General features: G+C 44.2%; 1 protein-coding gene across 12 annotated transcripts in view; it reads left to right on the top strand.

Annotated features, from left to right (window-relative positions):
• The window catches only part of LOC113019343 (transducin-like enhancer protein 3-B), a 37,722-nt gene extending 15,928 nt beyond the window's left edge, over nucleotides 1–21,794 (top strand). For 2 of the 12 annotated variants that reach the window (XM_026162997.1, XM_026162988.1), the window contains exons 6-22: nucleotides 4,409–4,471; nucleotides 5,199–5,303; nucleotides 7,920–7,958; nucleotides 10,117–10,321; nucleotides 10,788–10,846; nucleotides 13,211–13,333; nucleotides 13,790–13,840; nucleotides 14,249–14,404; nucleotides 15,296–15,434; nucleotides 15,907–16,079; nucleotides 16,672–16,748; nucleotides 16,841–17,090; nucleotides 17,965–18,212; nucleotides 18,343–18,490; nucleotides 18,673–18,823; nucleotides 20,763–20,839; nucleotides 21,331–21,794. In XM_026162997.1, the coding sequence (XP_026018782.1) occupies nucleotides 4,409–4,471; nucleotides 5,199–5,303; nucleotides 7,920–7,958; nucleotides 10,117–10,321; nucleotides 10,788–10,846; nucleotides 13,211–13,333; nucleotides 13,790–13,840; nucleotides 14,249–14,404; nucleotides 15,296–15,434; nucleotides 15,907–16,079; nucleotides 16,672–16,748; nucleotides 16,841–17,090; nucleotides 17,965–18,212; nucleotides 18,343–18,490; nucleotides 18,673–18,823; nucleotides 20,763–20,839; nucleotides 21,331–21,438 (2,172 nt within the window). In that variant the 3' untranslated portion in view covers nucleotides 21,439–21,794. The remainder of the gene's footprint in view (nucleotides 1–4,408; nucleotides 4,472–5,198; nucleotides 5,304–7,919; nucleotides 7,959–10,116; nucleotides 10,322–10,787; nucleotides 10,847–13,210; nucleotides 13,334–13,789; nucleotides 13,841–14,248; nucleotides 14,405–15,295; nucleotides 15,435–15,906; nucleotides 16,080–16,671; nucleotides 16,749–16,840; nucleotides 17,091–17,964; nucleotides 18,213–18,342; nucleotides 18,491–18,672; nucleotides 18,824–20,762; nucleotides 20,840–21,330) is intronic. The other 10 variants (XM_026163023.1, XM_026163014.1, XM_026163005.1 and 7 more) reach the window with 10 other exon arrangements.
• Nucleotides 21,795–22,046: the final 252 nt, after the last annotated feature.

Below are 22,046 nucleotides of genomic sequence, written 5' to 3'. Positions count from 1 at the left end.
AGTTTATCGTGGAGCTGCCCACCCCCCTTCCTTCACGTTGCTGAGCGTTTCTCTGTAAAGCAACAAGGAGATTGTAGTGATGCAGGGTGGGGGTGGAGCTGGTTGTTGTGGTTAGATGATGGTGGCGGTGGACAAAACAAGTGGGTAAAAAAAGGGGTGTGGTGGTGGGGTAAGGGGTGGAGACAGGAAAGAAGTGAGGGCCTTCAGGGTAAATGGGTTAATCGACTTGTCCTCTCCTGTGCATCTCCTTTGTTTATCAATAAGCCCGGTGGAGACGACTGAGATCTCTGAATAATGCATGCCCCCCCCCCCCCCCCCCCCCCCCCAACACACACACTCTCTCTCTCTCTCACACACACACACACACACACACACACACACACACACACACACACACGATCTCCCATCCCTGGTGAACGAGTGTCTGTGGTGACATCAGCGAGTGGTAAACAGATGCCCCTCAGCTGTCCCTGTTATTGGTGCGACCGGAGGGAGGCTGGATTATTGGATGCAGGCAGGCATATTACTTCGCTTGTGCTGAAGATTTATTGCAGTGTGGCAAAGAAATGATAAACTAAGAGCGCGATTGAAAAGAGAGGGGGAATAGGTATAAACACGGGGCGCACATAAATATCTACTCCCCATCCCTTACATGGTAGCACCAGTTGTGTCTTTACACACAAACACTGCAATTCAAGTTCCCGCAGATACAGTTTCCCCTACTGCTGCCGCCGAGCTGAATAGTTGCTATGAAAGGGATCTGTGCGTCTGCCAGGGGGTAATTTGTTTTGACAGTGTCTCTTATGATGGCAAAGAGTGCAGGGTGGAGGTAATCACCCTCGCTTGCTGTCAATAAGTGATTTTAATTAGCGCAGCTCATTAGGCTGCCTCAGCATCGTGCCCTGCTGACTTTGTGGTGGGGGATGCTTTGTGTTTTTTTTTTTTTTTTTCTGTTTTTTTTTCGCTCCCTCTGTTCTCTGTTGTGGTCCCTGTTTATCTCTCGTACGCTTGCCTACATTTTGATTTTTTTTATTCTTTTTTTTTTTTCTCTCTCTCAAATGTTCTCTCTTTGGCAAAGTGAGTGCCACATGATTAGAAAGCCTGATGAATAAATTCCTCTATTTTTCTACTGTGCTGCTTAACTTAGTTGCACCTTGGGTAGCCATTTTGTGAATTTGCTCCACATATCCATTTCCTCACTTGTTGAATGAATGAGGGAAACAGAGAAAGTGCTTTGTCAAGGAGAGTGAAGTCCGTTTCCTGGAGGAAGAGGGTGAAAGGAGGAGCAGAGGGAGGGAGACGGGAGAGCTTATGCAAATGAATAATTTATACAGGATTCCTGGAATTGTTTGCCAAGGTGATGATGGCCGATCTTTCTCAAAGCCAAAACAAACTGACTATGAGAACACACACACACTGTGTGTGTGTTTGTGTGTGTCTCAAGGGAGCTTGACGAGGTTACCGGAGGCTGAGAGACCTGCTTTATTTTGATAGCCAGGCTAGAAGGACTGGAAGAACAGTATTACACAATGAGTGTGTGCGCGCTCGCTAAAACCAGCTGATGACAGGCCTGTCATGAATATGTGTGTACATGTAAACTACATAATTCAGAAATAAGAAGCATAAAAAAATGTTGTGTATTTGATGATTTGAGCGTTAACAAAATCAGATGTAATCTGTTGGAAAACAACCTGTTTCCATATGCTCCCCCTGCAGAAAAGTGTGTGTGTGTGTGTGTGTGTGTGAGCTCAAAATAGAATGACATGCACATGCAAAATATTCTTCATGCATTTGTAATGAACAAGATACCTCTAAGTGCCTCTTTCTTTCTCTGCTCTGGCTGAGAAGATAATTCCCAAACAGCCATCTCTGCGCCCCCCACCCCCCACCATCATATGCCACTTGTTTTCCTCACCAATTGAATCCTCGTCAGAGACTCAGCTCTCCACTCGGGGGCTAATGCCTGGAGCGACAAACAGCCAAATGGCTTTCAACGCACCATTGACCGGGGGGGGGGCAGGCAATGGAGAGAGAGAGAGAGAGAGAGAGTGAGAGCCTCTCCAAACTCTGGTGCTACTAGACAACCCTGAGTACCTGTAATTGTGGAGCTGCAGTGAAAAGCTTCTGCCGGCTCAAAGGCTTCTGTTTTCAGTGGCTTTAAGTGACAGTAAACTCTTTCCAGTGCCCATCTCTGCCACTAAAAGCACTGTGGAAAATAGTGCCTGCAAAGTAAAGTGGGAGTCGTTACGAGCGCTGCAAGTCATTGGATTTGTTATCAATGTGTGCAGGTTTTTTTTTGTTTTTTTTGTTGTTGTTGTTGTTGTTTTTTTATTTTAACCCTTCAGAATGGCTGGCTGTCAAAAAGACGTGCAGATATGCCATCTGCCTGTTTTGCTCTCCTTAACGCATGAACTCTGTCTGAACAGAGCTGAGTGACTAAATACGACACGGAAGGATGAGATGTAGCTGGCAGCATCAGCGATTCGGTTGAGGGGTTTACAGTCACAGGTTGACATGCGAGCCGTGTTTGCCCTCATGATCTCTTAAATCGACGGTCCTGTGTGACACTGCAATAAATTGGGCCCAGAAAGTACAACAGAAATGGATGCAAAGGAAGTCTGCTCCATTGTTTTATTTCCTGGCTCCAAAGTAATATTTAAAGTCGAGGAGGGGTGGGGTGGGGGGTATTTCAGAGGAAGCCATGGGTTTTGGGAATATTTAAGTAGCTCAGCTCTCCAAGCACCTGGTGCTTCAGCTCATGTTTCAGAATGAATTGTTGAGAGAAATCTGTGTTTTTTAGCACAGTACTAAACAACTCAAAAAAAGCAAAGGTGCACCTGAATTCAGTGAATTTTATTTATTTATTTTTTTGGCTTAAAAGTGGTGGCTCTGAAGTGGTGATTTGCACCGAACAAATGGATGCCTTTCTGCGTGAGGGAGGGTTTGTATGGTGGTTGCTCTAATAGCCGAGTGTATCAGCACAACGCCGTTTCTACAGGCCCCATGTTGCTCCCTTTGCAGCCATTTCCAGAGAAGTGGTGTGATACTGAAACACTCTCACCCTACCCATGTGTCATTGTATCCAGCCTCCGCTAATGATGATGGTTTATGAGTCTCCGAAGAACCCCACCACCATCACCACCCCCATTTCCAGTCTCCCAGTTATCCCTCATTAATTTCCCGTGCTGATCCGATCGACAGGCCGAAAATTCAATTTAATGACCTGCCTCTGTGCTGCGCCTAATATGATTTTACAGGCTGTTCTGGTCAGAGCCCCAGCCCAATTTACATAACGATCAGCCGTGCCAGATAGTGTTGCCCCAGCAACAGAAGAGGGGGGAGATGAGAGGAAGAGGAAGGAGGGAGGGCAGAGAGAGTAGTGGAGATTAGCGTGAAGGGGTGCGAAGAAGCGTTTGGAGGAGGAAGGAGGGGAGAAAGCACAGTGCGTCTGAGGTCAGACGGGGGTTGTGAGATAATTCCTGACAGGCCAGCAAAGGTCTCTCTCCTCCTCTTCTCTCCCTCTTTTCTCGTTTCTCCCCCCTCCTCAGAGGCTGTGCAGAAAGCTACTGGCACCTCCTCCCTCCCCCCCCTTTCACAGTCAAACAAGGTTAAGGGAGAAAATGAGTGAAGTGCAGCATCGTATAAAACGGCGGGAAGGACCTCTTCAGCCCACACACACCTGCTGGGCCTCCACCCCTAATCTCTCAGAATCAATTAGTTCACCTCCCCCGGTCCAGTCAAACCACATTACCTTAGTGTCACATCAGAGGGTTTCACTTCACCATTCATCACCCCCACACATACCCCACCACTTCTCTTTTATTCTGCTTTCTACTTTTGTGTTCCTCTCCTATGCATCTTCCTCATCTCTTTCTATGGAAAGTGCAGATTCAAAAAAAAAAAGGAAATGGGCTTGGGCAAAATGTCTAGGGACCTTCAAGTGCGGTAGGCGGGCAGCACAGCATATCCATTTGACCAAATGCAGCACTGTAAAGTGCTCCATGTATGGTGAGCCCTCCAGTATCAGCTTACTCTGCCAGCTAATATTCTGTGGTCGATACCAAAGATGCCTCTGATAGATAGGGCCAGAGTTAACCTGTCTGCTTCAGCACGCCCTACCCCCCTCTGTATGGGCCGTAATTATGAAGTATGGACCTCATTAGGGTTTCTCCAGCCAGATGGTATTAGCATATTTCAGGCCTTAATGAAATAAGGCCTGAGCTTAATGGAGGCAGGAGAAAGGGGGAAGCAAATTTGTTCTAAGGCGGTCCCAGTTTAGTTAAGAAATACATGGTGTGTCCGGATGGACACTGCAACATTTAGTGCTATTATTGGCTATTCTGTTGTCTGAGGCATGCAGTATGCTGGAAGGATGTCATTCTAATCATTTCTGTCTCTTCTCCTACAGACTGAGATTGCCAAGCGCCTCAATGCAATTCTGGCTCAGATCATGCCATTCTTGTCACAAGAGGTGAGTGTCAACCCAGCCAGCAGCATTTCAGGGATGAGACTGAGACTCATTTGTTTCACATTCTGCTGTTACTGTAGTTGTGACGATGACTATTGTGCAGATAATCTCTGGGGAACAACAGATGATTCACTGCACATAACAATGAGGAAACCCTTTTTTTCCCCCCCCTTCTTTTTTTAAATTGACAGTTTTAGCCCACTAAATAATGTATTTGACTCAAACGTCAAACAACTACTGACCACTTCTAAAAATATCGCCCCTTTTCGAGCTCATCCTGTCAACATTGAGCAAATAGTCAAACATAAACACATAAATCAGTTCTTCTGAAGGAACTGGCTTTCCTGGAAAACTGAGATGAGAATTAATGCGCAAGGAAATGAAATGAAAGCAAACCTTCAAACGCCTCAAGCGGCAAACCTCCAGACAATAGATTTCAGTTTCAGTGTTCCTTTGATTCACTCTGACCTGCATTTCTATAATACATATAACACATACAATACAGAGTATTTTTTTATGTCTTGTTTTACCTAGTAGAAGATTCTCCTATTATGTTGAGTGCTATGTAGTACATTGATGTGTTGTTTTATTGACGATAAGTGCCATTAAATGACTATCGTGCATTATGGAGGCCCCCCCCAAGCTTAAGTGTCTACTTGTCTAGATGAACCATCAGGCGGGAACTATTCTTCTCCATCAGTGATCTAATCTTTGTTTATGTGTCCTGCAGCATCAACAGCAGGTGGCTCAGGCTGTTGAACGGGCCAAGCAGGTGACAATGACTGAGCTGAATGCTATCATCGGGGTACGTGGACTTCCCAATCTGCCTCTGACTGTGTGTATATCCCCTCTTCTTCCTTCATTTGACCCGAGACCAGAGGCAAAACTGCATACGTGAAGGAGGACCAGCATTCAGATAGAGATATGTAGATTATTGAAGCGTGCTACATTTTGCTCACGGGTGTATTTGACCTTTCTAAGCTTTGGCCGAAGTGTCGCATGTCAAGAATAACCGGGGAAAAGGGCAATAGATTCACAGGGGAAATGGGGGTGAAAAGGGGATAAAAGTAGCTTAGCATATTAATCTGCAGCAATTTTCTTTCACCCGTCTGTGGCATTTGAGTTTATAGACTGAATGCAAACTAGTAACATCATGTCCTCTTCACTTGTACAGACTTGCCCTGGTCTCAAGTGGTTTATTATGTTTTTATTTGAGTTGACAATGTTTGCAATGTGCTGTCAGTATGGCGTTTTTGTTTTTTTTGCTGTAATTTCTGATTGTTGGTTAACCATGACCCGTCAGCACCCAGGTTGCAGCTCCGCTCTGATTTTCCTCCTCTCAGCCAGAGTCAAAGAACATCTGATATATAGTAACACAGTCCAGACTGGGAGATCAGATCATGGTGTTTCTCAGATTTCACTTTGGCTGCACTTTAATTAGATAAAAGGACCCAGCCAACAGGCTTACCCCTACCTCTGACCCAATAGCTCGAGGAATTAAGAGTGGTCAGGTCAGGACAAGCCATTGTGATTACAACAGAGATTACAGCAGCATGAACTTAGCAGGTACTAAGCATTTGAAAGGTGTAGTGGATAAAAGATTTCGGCAGTTGTGGAAGAATAGGGAGAACAGGAACATCTTTTTTTCCTCCCTACTGTTTACTACATTGTTCCCTGATGGTTGCCACAGCTTCTATAATTAAGTCATGTCATTTAACAAGCTTAATTTAGCTATTTATGTTGTTGCTATGGGTAAAAAGTGCAACAAGTTTGTTTGTTTGTTTGAATTATGATGACAATAAATAAAGTTTTCATTTCAGGCGTTATTTGTTACAATCCAATATTTAATGGAGCAAATGATTGGGACAAGCTGCAACAATGTTTTGCTTTTAATTCTTTAAAAAAGTAAGCAGAACTAAATTGTTTATTTGTAAAGCTGTTAATATGAACAGTAGGCGAATAAATCACATTGGTTAACTTAACAGTTGGAGCTTATTTCTTTAAAAAAATCAAATAAAAATCCCAGATGTTTAAATCTAGCAGACAGTACAGGGAAACTCTTTCCCCAAAAAATCCACTCTGAAATATAGCCTGTGCACTGCCCGGATCTTGCATTTGCTTTTCTTAAAAACATACATGCGTATTTGGTTTTGATAGTCAGGTTACATGGTGATCGGAGGCTGTCGACTGAGCAGCGGATTTTAAAATTCGGTTTAGTTTAATGAGCCAGGAGCCGAGGGTAATTATCCACTATTGGCGCTTCTATGTTTTTTTTGGGGGGGTTTTCCCAACGAAGTCCTTTCCACAACAGGAGTTGACCCTGCCTTCATTAAAGATAGGCAGGGCTAGCCTGAAACACACACACACACACACACACAATAATACACTCAGGAAAACAGGCTTAATTATAGGGTTGAAAAGATGGTAGGTGATCAATCTCCATGCCCCCACAGGGTGGGTGAGGCAGTGATGCTCTAGCGTCTCAACATTAGAGCCTCAGAAACACTCGGAGCATCAAACTCAGGGAGTGTTCACCTCAGTTGGATCAGAAAGTGCATTTGAGACATGCATAAGTTAGAGATTTGCCCTGCAGGCACCACCTGCTGTACTGTCAGGTTGTCATGTAAAGACAACCTGACTGTAAAGAATCCATACACACATACTGTATGGAGTACGTAACAGAACCACCCCACCCTCCTCTTAATAGCTGTTAGTGACTGAGGCCAAAAACAGTTTTTCTTTCAATGTGGGCCTCACTCATAAAAACAAATCTGTTATGCCGTAGGAAAGCTGATCGGTCAATTTTCTAGCTGGTTTGGTAGTGTAGTTTATTAAAAGTCGTTCCTAAATAAAAGGGCTAAAAATAATTAGATTAGCATAATTTTTACAGCATCATAAGGCTGGTCTCTACTGGTCTCTCCCCTATTTTGCATGAGTTTTTGGCCAGAAGCAGCGTATGATTGAGTCTGATTTGACAAGTGTCAGAGGTGCAGACTCATTTCCATGTTCCTACCCTCATTTCCATGAATTTGACACAGGGCGAGATTGTAGTTGGGATAATGGTTAACAAGTCAGTTACAGCCGGTGTGCTCCTTATCACGTATCATGTAAATGCTAATCCGCAGAACACGACATAAACCTTCATAGCGTCAAGTTTTGCTGTTGTCACTCCAGTAACAGCGATCTCCTCTCCTTTGCATGTTTTATTTGGCTATGCGTATGTCTTTTATTACAGAGTAAGAGTGTCTACATTTACATAGTGTGACTACAGTGTCCAAATTTACACATGCTTTGACTTAACATCTCACAAAAGCCGGTGATGTCTTCATCCGATTTGAATTCATCACTTGGGGCTTTTTGTCGATTTAATGAGGAAAAATAAATGATTGTATTAAAAATAGCCATCAGGTGCAGCCCTACCTCTGAATCTCTGCTCTCTCCTCTGACCCAGCACCTGCACCCGCCTCGTGGCGTCTACCCAGCCTTCACGGTCAGTGTTGAGAGGAGGGTTTTGAATGATTAGCTTGCAATGAAATGTCTGTTTTTTTGTGAAGGGGAATGATGCCTTTTGGAGACAAAGGACAGCTTGGGGCGTGTCAGGTTATTTTTGGCCTCTACTCTGCCCGACTCTGGTGTTGTGCATTTGACAGAACGTTATCTCTTTATTTGACGACTAACCTCAGAAATGTTACCCCCGTTCTTCCACTGCTGTATTCTGCTTCAAACATAGGTTGTAATCCAAATCTTAGAGTCTTTGTTGTGACGACCGAAGAAGATACGATGAGCTCGAAACTGTTGTAAAGCACAGAATAAGTGGGTAATGTGGCGATCATTGCCAGACTTATTAAGCCAGGGTGCCAGCTGGTTTGTGCTGGTGCTGTTGATGCTTGTTCCACCTGACAGTACTGTTCTGCAGGGAGCCAGCTTCGCCTAGTTAACTTTAATTGCCTGTTTCCTGTGGAAGTTGCCTGAGCTGCTGCGGCATTTACACATAATGAAAAAAGATAAGTGTGAAAGGAAGCCAGCTCTTTATCCATGAATATTGAATTGGAGGCAATTTATTTTCTGAAATTTTTTTTTCCCCCTCTTTTTTTTTTTCTCTCTTCTCTCTCGCTCTCTGCACCTCACGACTCCCTTCCCTCGTCTCTCCTCCTCCTCCTCAGCCATAGCTCGCTAATGAGGCTTCTTGATAATGATCCCTGCACGCTTTTCCTCATTAGGCACACTCAATAGGGACGTCCCTGCCTCAATCCCTCGCTCACTCTCTTTCATTCTCTTGTTATTTTCTGATTCTGCCTCTCCCTCCTTTTCTTGTTCTGGCTGCCCCTTCCTCTCTCTCTCGTTTTTTCTTTTCCCCCTTCTCACTTTTTCCCTTTTTTCACAACAAATAGGCTGCTCGGCAAAGCAGTACAATATCGATTAACAATGCCACCCCTCAGTTGCTTATATCCATTGTGCGATTTCAGGTCCAGCTCGGCATAATGAGCTGACTGAATAATGGCCAACTGCTAAATAAGCCTTTAAATGTGGGAAGTCACTAGATATACCCTTGTCTAGTTTCTCCATTTTATGTAATGAATGTATGGATGAGCTTATTGAAGTTCTGTCTAGCAAGCAGAATAGCAATCATGTTTTTTTTTTTTTTTTTTTTTTTTCTCCCTTTTTGGAGAGGCAGTTGATGGATGTGCTAAGTGTTATTTAACCTTGTTTTAAAGCACTTGCTTCCCTCTTGCCTGAGTGGCTATTTAACTCCTGTCTATCTACTCTCTCTCCTCTCTGGTTGCTTCTCTCACAGACACATTCAGGGCGTCATGGGAGCCGTGTGTGTTCTCTGCCGTCTCTGCTTAACAGCATTTTGCTGAAGGAGTGCATGCTTGCTTGGTTTTCCAGAGTGTTGAAAGGTTTTGAGGTTTTCAAGTGTAGACCTATTGATTTTTTTTTTTTTTTTTTTTTATATATAAACTGTCCCAGCTATGATTGAAGCACAGCGGTTTGGGAGTGAACAAAAGCGTTGTATCGTTTTTGGCGACCACAGGTGACGTGTTATTGAGTCAAACACAGTTGTCAGATAAAGGTCACGTACCAAAACAATGAGCAATTTGTAAAGCTTGCAGTGATAAGCGTATCAGTGTGGTAATGAGTGCAGAGCGTGATTTTTAAAGAGAACCAGACGTGTAGAACAAACGTGAGGTCGGGGTCCTTTCAGAGGAGGAACATTATGAGTCATCTGTGTGCAAACTCTGCACGGGTTTGCTAACTTTTACATCGCTGGTGAAACAGCCTTTTTGGGGCAGTTTGTAATTCAAGTGTTGCTCAAGCCTCAAATGGTAAATATCATGTGGCTGCAGCTCCTCCTTGTTCTGATTTGCTTTCTTTAATAGGAATTTAAATTGAATATCTTTATACTCAAACACCTGTCAGTTTTTCTGGGAAGTAGTGATTGGTATTTCACACTATTTCCTGGTGGAGCTGGATCCACATGTTGGCGGAGACTTGCAGGCAGCTATTACGCATAAACTGTTTGGCTTTCAACTGAATGTCGTCAAAGCCAGCTCTAATGCAGCAGAGTGTGCTCATTCATGGATCCACTTCCCAGCCGACCCACTTGTCCTCTGTCGTGTCTCTCGTCTCTCTGCGTTTGTTTGCAGCAGCAGCAGCTTCAGGCTCAGCACCTCTCTCACGCTGCCCACGGTCCCCCGGTCCAACTGCCCCCTCACCCTTCAGGCCTGCAGCCGCCCGGCATCCCCCCCGTGACGGGCGCTGGCTCCGGCCTGCTGGCTCTAGGCGCTCTTGGCAGCCAAGCCCACCTGCCTGTGAAGGATGAGAAGAACCACCACGACCTGGAGCACCGAGGTGAGGAGCAAAGCCTGCCACACACAAACACGCTGCCTATGGCATTTTAGGGATGATGGCTAACTGTAGCTGCCAAGCACTGCTTTCTCCAGCCAAATATATTAATCAGTGAAACACATCAATATAGGTTTTTAAATGTTTTTGTACCAAATGCTTGTGTGACAAAAAAAATTTTATATTAGATTTTAGATGTTTTTCTTGTCAATCCCTTGATTGTGTCAGCATGAAAATAGTTTATTCTGACACAAGACAACATAAGTTGTAATCATTCCTTTACCATTAGTATTAAGGCTTTAAAAGCCATTAACATATCAGCAATTGAGGTATCAGGTTAATAATTGTTGATCTTAAATATGAAAATTAAACATGTCTTCCAAGTGGTATCAAAATCAATACTGCTGAGTTGCTGATATGAGTAATCCTGGTGACACCCATACTAATTTGTGTTTTGCTTTTCTCTCTCCTGGCCCCTCATCTTTTCACTCGCCCCTGGCCATTCCTCTGAAAGAACGCGAGTCGAGCACGGTACGTTGACTCTCCGTCTCCTGTGTGTCGCTCTCTTGCTTACTGTGTTTGGTGATTAGGTGTCTTTACATAGACGACAGCCCTTTGTTCAATAGAAACTCATGTGCGGACACACACACACACACTGCTGTAGTCACAGGGGTATAAGCTGACTGAATCAAATAATTACGTCTGGCCAAATAAGCCAGTGCCATCTAATCCAGGTGGAAAATGACTCCAATCACTGAGCAAGGATTAGTAGTCAGCAACCTCCTTTAATTTCAGCACAATTAAAAGCGACTTTGACTCTCCTTCTCTTCATCCCTAACCACCTTAAAGGATTTACTGGTTGCATGTGTCCCCTACCTGGCTCTTTACATCCCCTCTTATCTACCTGTCTCCTTTTCTTTTGCTAATTCTATTATTTTTCTGCTCTGTATTCTTATCTTAGTCATTCATTCCTTTCCAGCGCTTTTTTGATTCACCCTCCAGTCTCTCGCCGTCACAGTCTCTTCCTTCTCATGTTAAGGTCCTTGTTTATTGGGCTAGCTTAAAGCTCTCAGTTAGCCAGAGTGCAACGCTCTGTTGGATCTGCTTGGCCAGATTGAGTTCCCATTGACTGACCATCCTGAATGGACCCACTCATGTCTGAAGGGAACCCAAACTCGTCCCTCTTCTCATGTGGTGACGAGCGGCTGCCAACGCCACCTTACCTGATCTCCCCGCCACAGTCTTCTCCCTCTCTTTTCCAGTTTGCGCACACAGTCTTCCTGTCCTTTTGTGTCAGGTCATCTGATACTGGAGTTGGAGGCAAGTGCAGGGTTATTGAGTCTAAGCAATCCTTGAAAGGCTTCAGACTCAGATACACAGACAGGCTGCAGTAGATTTTTATCGGTCTATCTTTGCACCAAACCAGATTAAAACTCTTCCACAGCAGCAGCTGAACCTGAGGAGGAGGCCAAAAGCTGCTTGGTTAGCGTAAATGGTTGGGCAACTGTAGTGGAAGTGTATGTTGTTAACTCCTCCAGCACACTTTTTTTCCTCACACTCTCCTCAATTTAGGAGGTTTTTAATCTCACTAGGTTTTCAAGCTGTTACCTTTCTATGCTGTTCTTTCTTTTTGAGTCAGCCAATATGTCAGAAACCTCCCTACTGCCTCTTTCACCAGGCCTTTCTGTCTCTGATGAAGGCAGGGATTTGTTGAGCTACCTAACAGTGTGGGCTATCCTCAGGGTGTTCTCGCCTACACTTCCTCCCTCCTTCTCCCCCTGCCTTTTGGCCTGTTTGGCAGTGCCACCCCACCACACCAGCGCCCAGACTACAAAAACCCTGTTTGCAGCTTCTGAGAGAGTGCCAGCCTGTCCGAGCATTCCCACTAGTGGGGAGGACTCATTGCCACACTGCTATGCTCTCATTGCTTGCCAAGTTCCTTTCCTGTTTTGCTCTCTTGTCTGCCTTCATTTTCTTTTCTGGTTTTTTTTTTTTTTTTTTTTTCTTCCTTTCCCCTTCATTTTCTCACTCTCTCTTTCATGGCTCTTTTCTCTGCTGGCAGCACCCTCTTTCACTTTGCTCTCTGGTCCAGGTTCCCTTAGTGGCCTCTTTCTTTGCTTCCTCTTTTTTAAAAACATTAGTTCATTTTCATGAACTCTACAGTCAGTGTTTTTTCACTGTGACCTGTCACATTACAGAGATAAGCACACATACAGGAGCAGCAGCCTTAGACTTGGTTTTTGTGGTCAGTTTTGTTTTTATTTGCATGTACTTACTGTTATGCAGTACTGTTATGAATGTGGCTTGTTGAGTTTGAGTTGGTAGCGTGTTTCTGGCTTTCTTGTGTGTGTGCATGCTTCAATTTTTTTTCCTCTTTGCCTCTGCTCTTTCATCACCTTGTGTACCACTCTCCCATTGGTGTTCTCTGTGTTTATGCGCTAGCTGTTTCCTCAGTCTAGGACTGTTGTCCAGTTAGCTTTGCACCCAATAGTGTTACTAGTCTGACAAAGGAAAGGGCACTAGAGTCCTCTCTGGGTGAAAACGCACTGCTCGGTAGCATGCGCCTCTCATCAAGGTTTGTCACCTGCTGCATTTAAACTACAAAACAGTGACTTTGCTGAAGGGCACAATCTGGCAGAAAAGAGTTTGCTCTACATCACAGGCTCCACTCAACCGATAACTCCATTCATTTGCAATATTGGGTTGCCAAGACAGCAGCTTAAAGTGCTGAAAGATTGTTTCAGAGATTTATTAAAATGCAATTCTACATAATGCAACACACCGTAATGTCCTCATAGCTCTCTAAGCACATATAGTTCAGGATATTTATTGTTTTAAAGAGACTAAAAGGGAACTGGAGACTGATGTGGTCTGTCTGCATGTTCTTGTTGGCAGAATAACTCAGTTTCGCCATCAGACAGCCTGCGGGCAGCAAGCGAGAAGCACCGCAGCTCATCAGACTATGGTCTCGAGTCCAAGAAACGCAAAGTGGACGACAAAGACAGCATGAGCAGATATGTGAGTGTTTGTTTACTTTTCGTCCAAATAATAAAAAATGATGATGTTTGTAGCCTGTTTCGTTTCAAAATTTACCTTTCAATTGCTAATTGCGGTTTTCCTGGAAGGGTATACCTGAGTTTATTCAGTTAGCTTAGTAATGAAACTTACTTAACGCTAAATGCAAAGTTTATTATGTGCATACTGTTTCTATCCACAGACTTGTCTTCATATTAGTTAAAATTAATGCCAGGTTGCAAAGTTCTCCCAAAGACACTTCATTGAAGATGTAAATATTAGAAACTGTGGCAAAGTGTTACATTTAGCATTTTGAACTTTTCTCTGTGTGCAGCAAATAACCCTGTAGCTCATTCATTCTCAGTCTTCACATCTGGTCTGTCAAGAATGTGGACCACTTTGGTTTATGCTGTAATTTTTGCCGTCCCAGTGAGCTAACCCGTTACTCCGTCATTTCAGGACAGTGATGGAGACAAAAGTGATGACTTGGTGGTGGATGTCTCCAATGAGGTAAGACTGCAATTAAACTGAGCTGCTCAGTCACATTTTTCAGTGTGAAGGCTGAACACAAAACTAAACACAGCTCTCTTTTGTCTGCCGAAGCCTCAACACCTTTCCACATTGCCAAAAAGTCTATCAAAATATTGGTTGTGTGCGATGAGTGTGTGTTTACTTGCTGTATTTCTTTTGCCACTCATGCAGAAAGTGCGACAAAGAATACAAAGAAAAAGGGGGTGACAGGTGAATGAGAAGTGCGTGCATGTGTGTGTGAGAAGGAGAATGTGAACGTGCATGAGTATATTTATCTGTGTTTGCACATGAGGCCCCGGTTTGTTTGACCTACATGTACATGCCAGTGGCTTTCCTCCAGTCTGTTTGCTCAGTCTCGCTCTCTGTCTGTCTCATTTAACTCTGTAGGATCCGGCCACCCCTCGAGTTAGCCCCGCTCACTCCCCTCCTGAAAACGGGCTGGATAAATCACGAGTCCTGAAGAAAGATGCTGCCCCCAACAGCCCCGCCTCTGTCGCCTCTTCGGGCAGCACGCCGTCCTCTAAAGCTAAGGACCACGCCCATGTGAGTGTCAGTGACATGCTGCAAGACTAGAGAGAAGCTGAAATAAGGAGGTTACAGCGGAAGGGCAGGGGAGGCTGAACTGACACACTAAAGAGCATTTGTCAAGTGAAGTGGATGTCTGTGTGAAAGACTAATACGCAGGCTTAGCAGTTAGCTCTTATGCGGGGCTTGCGAGGGCAGAGGGTAGATGCACTCTCAGGAAATCAAACCCTATGGCTCAGCCCTCTCAATCTCCTTTATGGCTTACCCAATAAATGGTCATTTCTCCCTCGGCCTCAGGCTGTAAATAACCCAGAGACACAGCAGCGGGGGAACTGCTGTCTCTGTCTTTTTATGCTGCAACTCATCTTCTCTCCTTCCAACTCCCACTTTCTCTAATACTGAAGTGTTCACTGACACGGCTATGTTAGTGAAATGTTTTTTGTAAAGCTAAGGATTAGGATAGCTTTTTAATCCACATCATCTCTCTCCACCTATAATGTCACTAGGCTAAACCCCCACTTCTTCAGCCTCCCATTTGCCAAACATTGAAGGATTTGGATTAATTATAAGAGGTGTTTGGGACATCATCTTGAATGTCTAGCCACTCCTAATAAGCTTGACTTCTAAGCAAAGGTTTATATCCGTACCCCCAAACACACAAACACACACCATGGCTGTAATGGAAGTGTCAGTGTTAGATTGGATTACCTCAAGCCGTCCACTCAGATTGTCACTCTGGATTTTCCTGCCAGTGAGGGTATTTTTGACTCTGTGGGGGATTTTGAACTCTGGTATGGATGCTGTTTGTGTGCCCATGTGTATGTGCACGCACATGTGAACTTACAACTTTCAGTAATAGGATCCAAATCACACTGAGGTTAAAAGTTGAAGACTATCTCTGTTTTTTAGAATGACAAGTCATCTACGCCAAGCTTGAAGTCAAACACGCCTACACCGAGGAACGAGGCGCCGACACCTGGAACAAGCACCACTCCAGGACTACGGCCTCTAACTATGGGCAAACCGTCCGGCATGATGGAGGCATTGGGTGAGTATCTGCAAGATACTGTTGTTTGTTTGTTTTTGTTTTTTTGGGGGGGGTTGTAATCAAATCATCCAAATGTCACATCCAGTCATACAGGCCCACAGGCAAGCCAGCACCGACTGGTTGTTAGGAAAAATGTATAGTTCCCAGCACCAACCACCATAACAACTAATAATTTGAATTTCAACTGAATTTGACTGGGGTCTTATTGGACCAAGGGGAAAAAAAATCTCCTTCACATTTAAAGTTCATTTTAAAATTTGACAAAAACACCTCACCCAAAGCTGCTCCCAATTCCTAACCCCCTAACCATGTAATGTAATGCAATTTTCAATGCAACCCTGCGCTCACTGTAACAAATCATTGTTTGATGCCTAACAGAATGAATGATTCTTTCTTCTATGAGGTTTTTATATTTATCTTTATCTGGGTTTTTTTGTTTGTTTGTTTTTGTTTTGTTTTTTCTCTCCGTCAGCCGCGCCAGCCCTGCGTACCCCCCTGTCCATCGCCGGTTCTTATGCCACTCCCTTTGCCATGATGGGTCATCACGAGATGAACGGATCCCTGACGAGTCCTGGCGTGTATCCGGGTCTCATTTCCCCACAGATGAGCGCTGCAGCCGCCGCCGCCTACGGACGCTCGCCAATTGTAACTATTCCAGCTTCTATAAAGCATTTATTAGTGAAAATGAGGATTTATCACACACATCTGAATAAATAATGATTTGCCCGTTGGATAACGGCAGCCCTCGCGAACAGCTGTATTTATTATCCGCCGCTACAGTAGGTTGTGTTTGCAAAATGACTTTGAGAAACTTGAGCATTCCTTCTGCATTTCCATAACTCATTGTGAATATTTCTGCTTGGCTGGCTGCAGCTTGTTGTGTGTACATAATGAGAAAGTAGAAAGACGGCCCAGCTCCTTTACTTTGATGTTGGCTAGTTAGCATTCTAAAGACTAGAGAAAAATACATAAATCTTGGCCTCAAATTCATCTCCATGTTTGAAAATCTCTGAGCCCTTCATTAGCATTAGCATGTGGGATGTTATAGCCTTGTGCAAAGCTCCGCTGTATGCAGTGAAGCTCAGTCTGTGCCTTTCAAGGGATTTGCCTGGAAACAATGGTACAAGGGTTCCCCGAGGCGTAAGCACCTAAAGCAAGGCTGCAATCCGAATGTTAGCTTAGCCTGATTTATCTTTGCAGGTTGTTTGCTAACTGTTCCGCCGTTTTGTTCATGCAGGCGGGCTTCGACCCACATCCTCACATGAGAGCCTCTGGGCTGCCAGCCAGCCTCACTTCCATTTCTGGAGGAAAACCGTGAGTATTTAGGTTTTGTGTTTAAACTAGATTTGCATTTAATGGATTGCTTGAACTTCTAATGAGCTTTTCCATTCCTCTCTGTTCTGCAGAGCCTATTCTTTTCACGTAAGTGCAGATGGTCAGATGCAGCCCGTGCCCTTCCCTCCAGATGCACTGATAGGGCCAGGCATCCCACGGCACGCTCGCCAGATCAACACACTCAGCCACGGGGAAGTGGTGTGCGCCGTCACCATCAGCAATCCCACACGTCACGTCTACACCGGTGGCAAGGGTTGTGTCAAGATCTGGGACATCAGCCAGCCAGGCAGCAAGAGCCCAGTGTCCCAACTCGACTGCCTGGTAACTTTGTTATTTCGTTAGAAGTCTCAGGAGGAGAAAGTGTGAAATGTGATTTAGATGCGTGTCATTAGACTAGCTGTTGTAAGGCTTCCAACCAGAGCACAGACATAATGCATTCATGTTTCATGAAGTCTGTGTGATTGGTCACTTCATTAAGAGTTTTCTTAAGCATCAAATGTAGCCTGACCCCACATCCCCCAGTAGCTTTCCTCCTGATCCCAGCAGACACAGATGTGAATAATTCAGCATAGTGTCTCACTGCTGTGCTGAAATAATCCTTGGTAAGGGGAGGGGGAAAAAAAGCCTGCTGAGTAATGATGTTCTGATTGGCCAACCCTGTCTGCCATTACCCAGCTCATTACTTCCTCCCAACTGCCTCCCGTTTCTCATTTTGATACTGTAGCTTCATGCAGTTATACTCGTCTGGCCTCCAACACCCTTAAGGTTCGTCCAGAGTGCAATCGGGTCTTATAAAGTCATCAGGGTGCTGTTTTAATTCCACCAAGAGCTCCCACGGTCCTATTGATCTGTCTTCTTGCTTTCTCGGAGCCTGGCCAACAGCTGCAGCCCCACACGTTCTTTCTGCATCTCTTGTTAACGCTGACATCCACATATTCGCTGTATCAGAAACAAGAGTTGGCTACAGTGTGAAAACTTGTCAAAGAAAATCTGCTTTTGAGTTTAAAAAAAGGAAGCCTTAAATTAATACACTGATGTGCGTCGCTGATGTCTTTGCTTTTCAGCAGAAATATAACCGTCTTCTTCAAATCACTAATTATGCAGATATTTCACATGTAAAAAAAAAAAACACAACACACAGATTATATCCAGTCATTAAGATTGGGGCGATACCCTGTCTTTGTTTATGCTCCAGAACAGAGACAATTACATCCGCTCCTGCAAGCTGTTGCCTGATGGCCGCACCCTAATAGTGGGTGGCGAGGCCAGCACACTGACCATCTGGGACCTGGCCTCACAGACGCCCCGCATAAAGGCTGAGCTCACTTCCTCTGCCCCAGCTTGCTACGCACTGGCTATCAGCCCTGACGCCAAGGTCTGCTTTTCCTGCTGCTCCGATGGAAACATCGCTGTGTGGGACCTCCATAACCAGACCCTGGTCAGGTCAGTACTTTGGAGCAGGGGATTTGTTTTAAACACTGCATTTAACAAAACGGCCAAACGTCAACATAAGACACCTGCATGGAGAACTTTCTTTGTTCCTGGTCTAATTTTTGGCATCTTGTTGTTCCAGGCAGTTCCAGGGCCACACGGATGGAGCCAGCTGTATTGACATCTCCCACGACGGGACCAAACTGTGGACCGGAGGACTCGATAACACGGTCCGCTCCTGGGATTTGAGGGAAGGGCGACAGCTCCAGCAGCATGACTTTACCTCACAGGTAACAAAAAGTGGGGGGAAAAAAACTTTTCTGTACATCCAGTTATAGTACTGAGTAACCTTTCTGACATGTCTTAGGCATTCAGTTTAGAAGTAGCAGTTAAGGGTTGTTTTAATGATTCTGGTTAGGGGATTCTTGGCTGCTTTGATGTTGTTGCTGATCCTGCTCTGTGCTTGTTGCAGATCTTCTCATTGGGCTACTGTCCCACTGGGGAATGGCTGGCCGTGGGTATGGAGAGCAGCAATGTGGAGGTGCTCCACCACACCAAGCCTGACAAGTACCAGCTGCACCTGCACGAAAGCTGCGTTCTTTCACTCAAGTTCGCCTACTGTGGTAAGTACTAGAGGAAGAGCTGTTTATATATTACAGACCTGTGAGCAAGAAAGTTTCATTTCACTTTTATCTGGCAATTATAGTGTTTAATGTTTGAGTGGCGCCAGATTTTGGCATGAATCCTATACTCCCACACGAAGGACGGCACGACCAAATGAGGGATGTACATGAAATTGTGTGCTACTCGAGCTGATGACAACAATGCTTCCCTACGTGTAACAGAACCTGCAAGCAGGGACAGACATGAAGCAAACAGACATGATGATAGCGAAATGTTATGATTGTGCTACAAACAAAAGCTAATCATGCGGTGACTATACTTGTCTTTGCTTATAGTGGACGTGTACTCTAACATAAGTACCTGTAGAGCAGCAAGTGTAGTCATAGCAGCAGAGAGGATGAGTAATACCAGTGAGCTGCGCTCTCCATCCTTTCTCTTAATGGTTTATCCAGTTAAGGGTCACGTTGGCATGGAGCCTGTCTCAGCTATCATAGATCCACTTTAGAAATGACCTAGCGTGCAGGACTTTGGACAGCACGCAAGCACCACAAAGAAAAGGCAACTGTTGGATTCAAACCGCAAACTTCCTTTCTTCAAGTGGACAGTTTTCACCACTGAACCATCATGGGACCCAAACAGAGCCAGTTTATTTATATAAAAAAAAAAAAGGAACTGGCTTGTTTTTTGTACAAAAATATGTTAAGCTATTGTAATCTTCTTGTGTGTGTGGCAGGTATCACATACCTGTCGATGAGAAGATGTGGTCTAGATTGATTCTGCATTCACAATGAGCAACCATTGCTGATAACGGGGTTTTGGTACCAACAACCAGAATTGTATATAAAAAAAAAAAGTCAGCTTGGGAATGCTTGCTTTAACATGTATTAGCAATGTTAAGAAAACATAACTGAAAAGTTAAACAAATGCATAAAATGTGAAATATTTAGAGACGCTTGGTGGTTAGTCTGCTACTCTATAGGTTTTTTTTGGGGGGTACTGGTGAGAGAATTTGGACTCCTGACCTAACATCCCTGACCTGGCCGCCTGTTAAATGTGGTGAACATGGATTTTTCCGGATCTTTAACTTGTCTTGACAGCCGCTTGGGCTCGAAACCACATCTTTACACACTGCCTGGCCAGGATTTTGCAGTCTCTGTGCAGCTGGTTACTACTCTCTGTACTATAAAAACAAACAGGACCACCATTTGTGTAAATCCAGAAATGACTGAATGTGATTAAAGTGCTGTTTGTTTGCTTTTCAGAATATTTTTATGAACTCTTAATGAGTGCAGCTTATTTGTAAAAAGTGAAATGTGACACTTATGCAGCTCACATGACTGAGTCTGAATTTCAGGGGGTGAGGACTGTACGCGTGAACATGGGAGAAGTTACTTTACAAACAGGATCATTAGGGAAATTTGTTAATGCTTTTTAGCGAGGATCACTGTGCCTGTTAGGCAGACCAGCTGGTTTCCAGTTTGAGGCTGAGACAAATGAGGTTTTACTGCTGCACTTCTCCTAGAAATGTCCATATTCATTTAGTCTCCGAAGACCCCCCACAGCACCGTCTCATATCTCTGCCGCCACAGAACTAGTTCATTCAAATAAAGCTCACTGCTTCAGAGCTCGCGCTGTCACTAATTAAATCATTAGCCAAATAGTCAATTGGGTAATTAATCAGAGGGTGATTAAAATAATTATCTAAGAGGAAGTGGTGCGAGTCTCCTTCATTATGGGCATTTTATGATTGCTGGTGTAGTGGCAATTTTTTCCCTTCAGGTTTTTATGGCCATTGATGATGTTATTACAGTCACGTGTTGGCTGTGTTCTGCACAGCTCTATTGCAGGACTGAAGGACAGCAGTGACCATGTTTGTGTGTCTCTCTCAGCACACACACATTGGATTGTACTCTAAAGAGGTGTGTTCTGTGTTTGCAGGTAAATGGTTTGTGAGCACAGGGAAGGACAACCTGCTGAATGCATGGAGGACTCCTTATGGTGCCAGCATATTCCAGGTAACTGGATAACTACGAACACACAGCTCCAGTCGAAGGTTTGGACATGAAGGAGCGAGTGTGTCCAAACTTTTTAACTGGAGCTGCAGTGCAAAGAGAGGCCGATGGGTCCTAGAATAATTTTGGCTGGAAAAATGGCTAAATTCAGATTGTTTTAATCTCACACTGCACTTGTATACAACTCATTAGTTTTGTTTCTTAATTTTAAAATGCAAGCCGAGGCTTTTCCAGTTCAGATTTCTGGTTTATATTTTGTCCTTGAGCTAATGTGACATCAGCCGATTCTTCCTGAAGGACAGTTGGGCAGCTAATTCATGAGTAATCTGACTGAATTAAACAGCTGTGTACCCACATGGTGCTGAACAAATCACATAGTTTTCTCTCCTTGTGGTTAAAATATTGAGTCCAAGACTGAGAACCTGAAAACCGACACTAAAGAAATGATGACTTGGAATATTCAGTGGTAATCCTGTTTTCTTTTCTTTCCACAGTCGAAGGAGTCGTCCTCCGTCCTGAGCTGCGACATCTCAGCAGATGACAAATACATCGTGACAGGATCCGGTGACAAGAAGGCCACCGTCTACGAGGTCATCTACTAGAGAGAAAGAGGCTCCCGCTCTGCTTCAGCACTTCTACTGAGATTAAAGTTTTCTCCCTGACCAACCGTCTGCGGGCTGCAGATTTCTCAAAGTGTACTCGTGGAAATCAGAGGCGCTGTCGGCCTGAGGATGCTTGTACTGGAAAGAAATGAACTTTTTTTCGTCCTTTTGTCTTTGGGTTTATTTTTGGGTTGCACTTTTTTGATTTTTTTCTTTCCTCAAGAATATTTGGATGTAACCTGGTGAAGCAGCGCTTCATTGTGAGAAACTCCTTCCCCAGACATCTTGTGCAAAGTGTACATATTGGAATAAATAAGACATTTTATATATATTATAAAAATATATATATTTTCATGTCCTGGGTGTACTTGTGGTGATTTTTTTTTTCTCCCCTTCCCACTCTGTTTGATATTTGAGTGGGACATGAGAACTTTTTAACAGTTTTGCGCTTTGTTTTTCTTAAAGCACATTCTGCAGGCTGATCTTTTTTTGGAAATCAGAGGAGCACCAAACTTGTAGATTTTTTTTTTTTTTTTTTAAATGGCCTTTTTGTCACAGTGCTCTTACGGACAAAAATCACGGTTTCTGTGTGAGATGGAGCTTCGGCT

The sequence above is a fragment of the Astatotilapia calliptera genome, chromosome 1 (assembly GCF_900246225.1).
Source record: "Astatotilapia calliptera chromosome 1, fAstCal1.2, whole genome shotgun sequence".
In the NCBI taxonomy this organism is placed as follows: domain Eukaryota; kingdom Metazoa; phylum Chordata; class Actinopteri; order Cichliformes; family Cichlidae; genus Astatotilapia; species Astatotilapia calliptera.
This window is presented reverse-complemented; position numbering and strand designations above follow the sequence as displayed.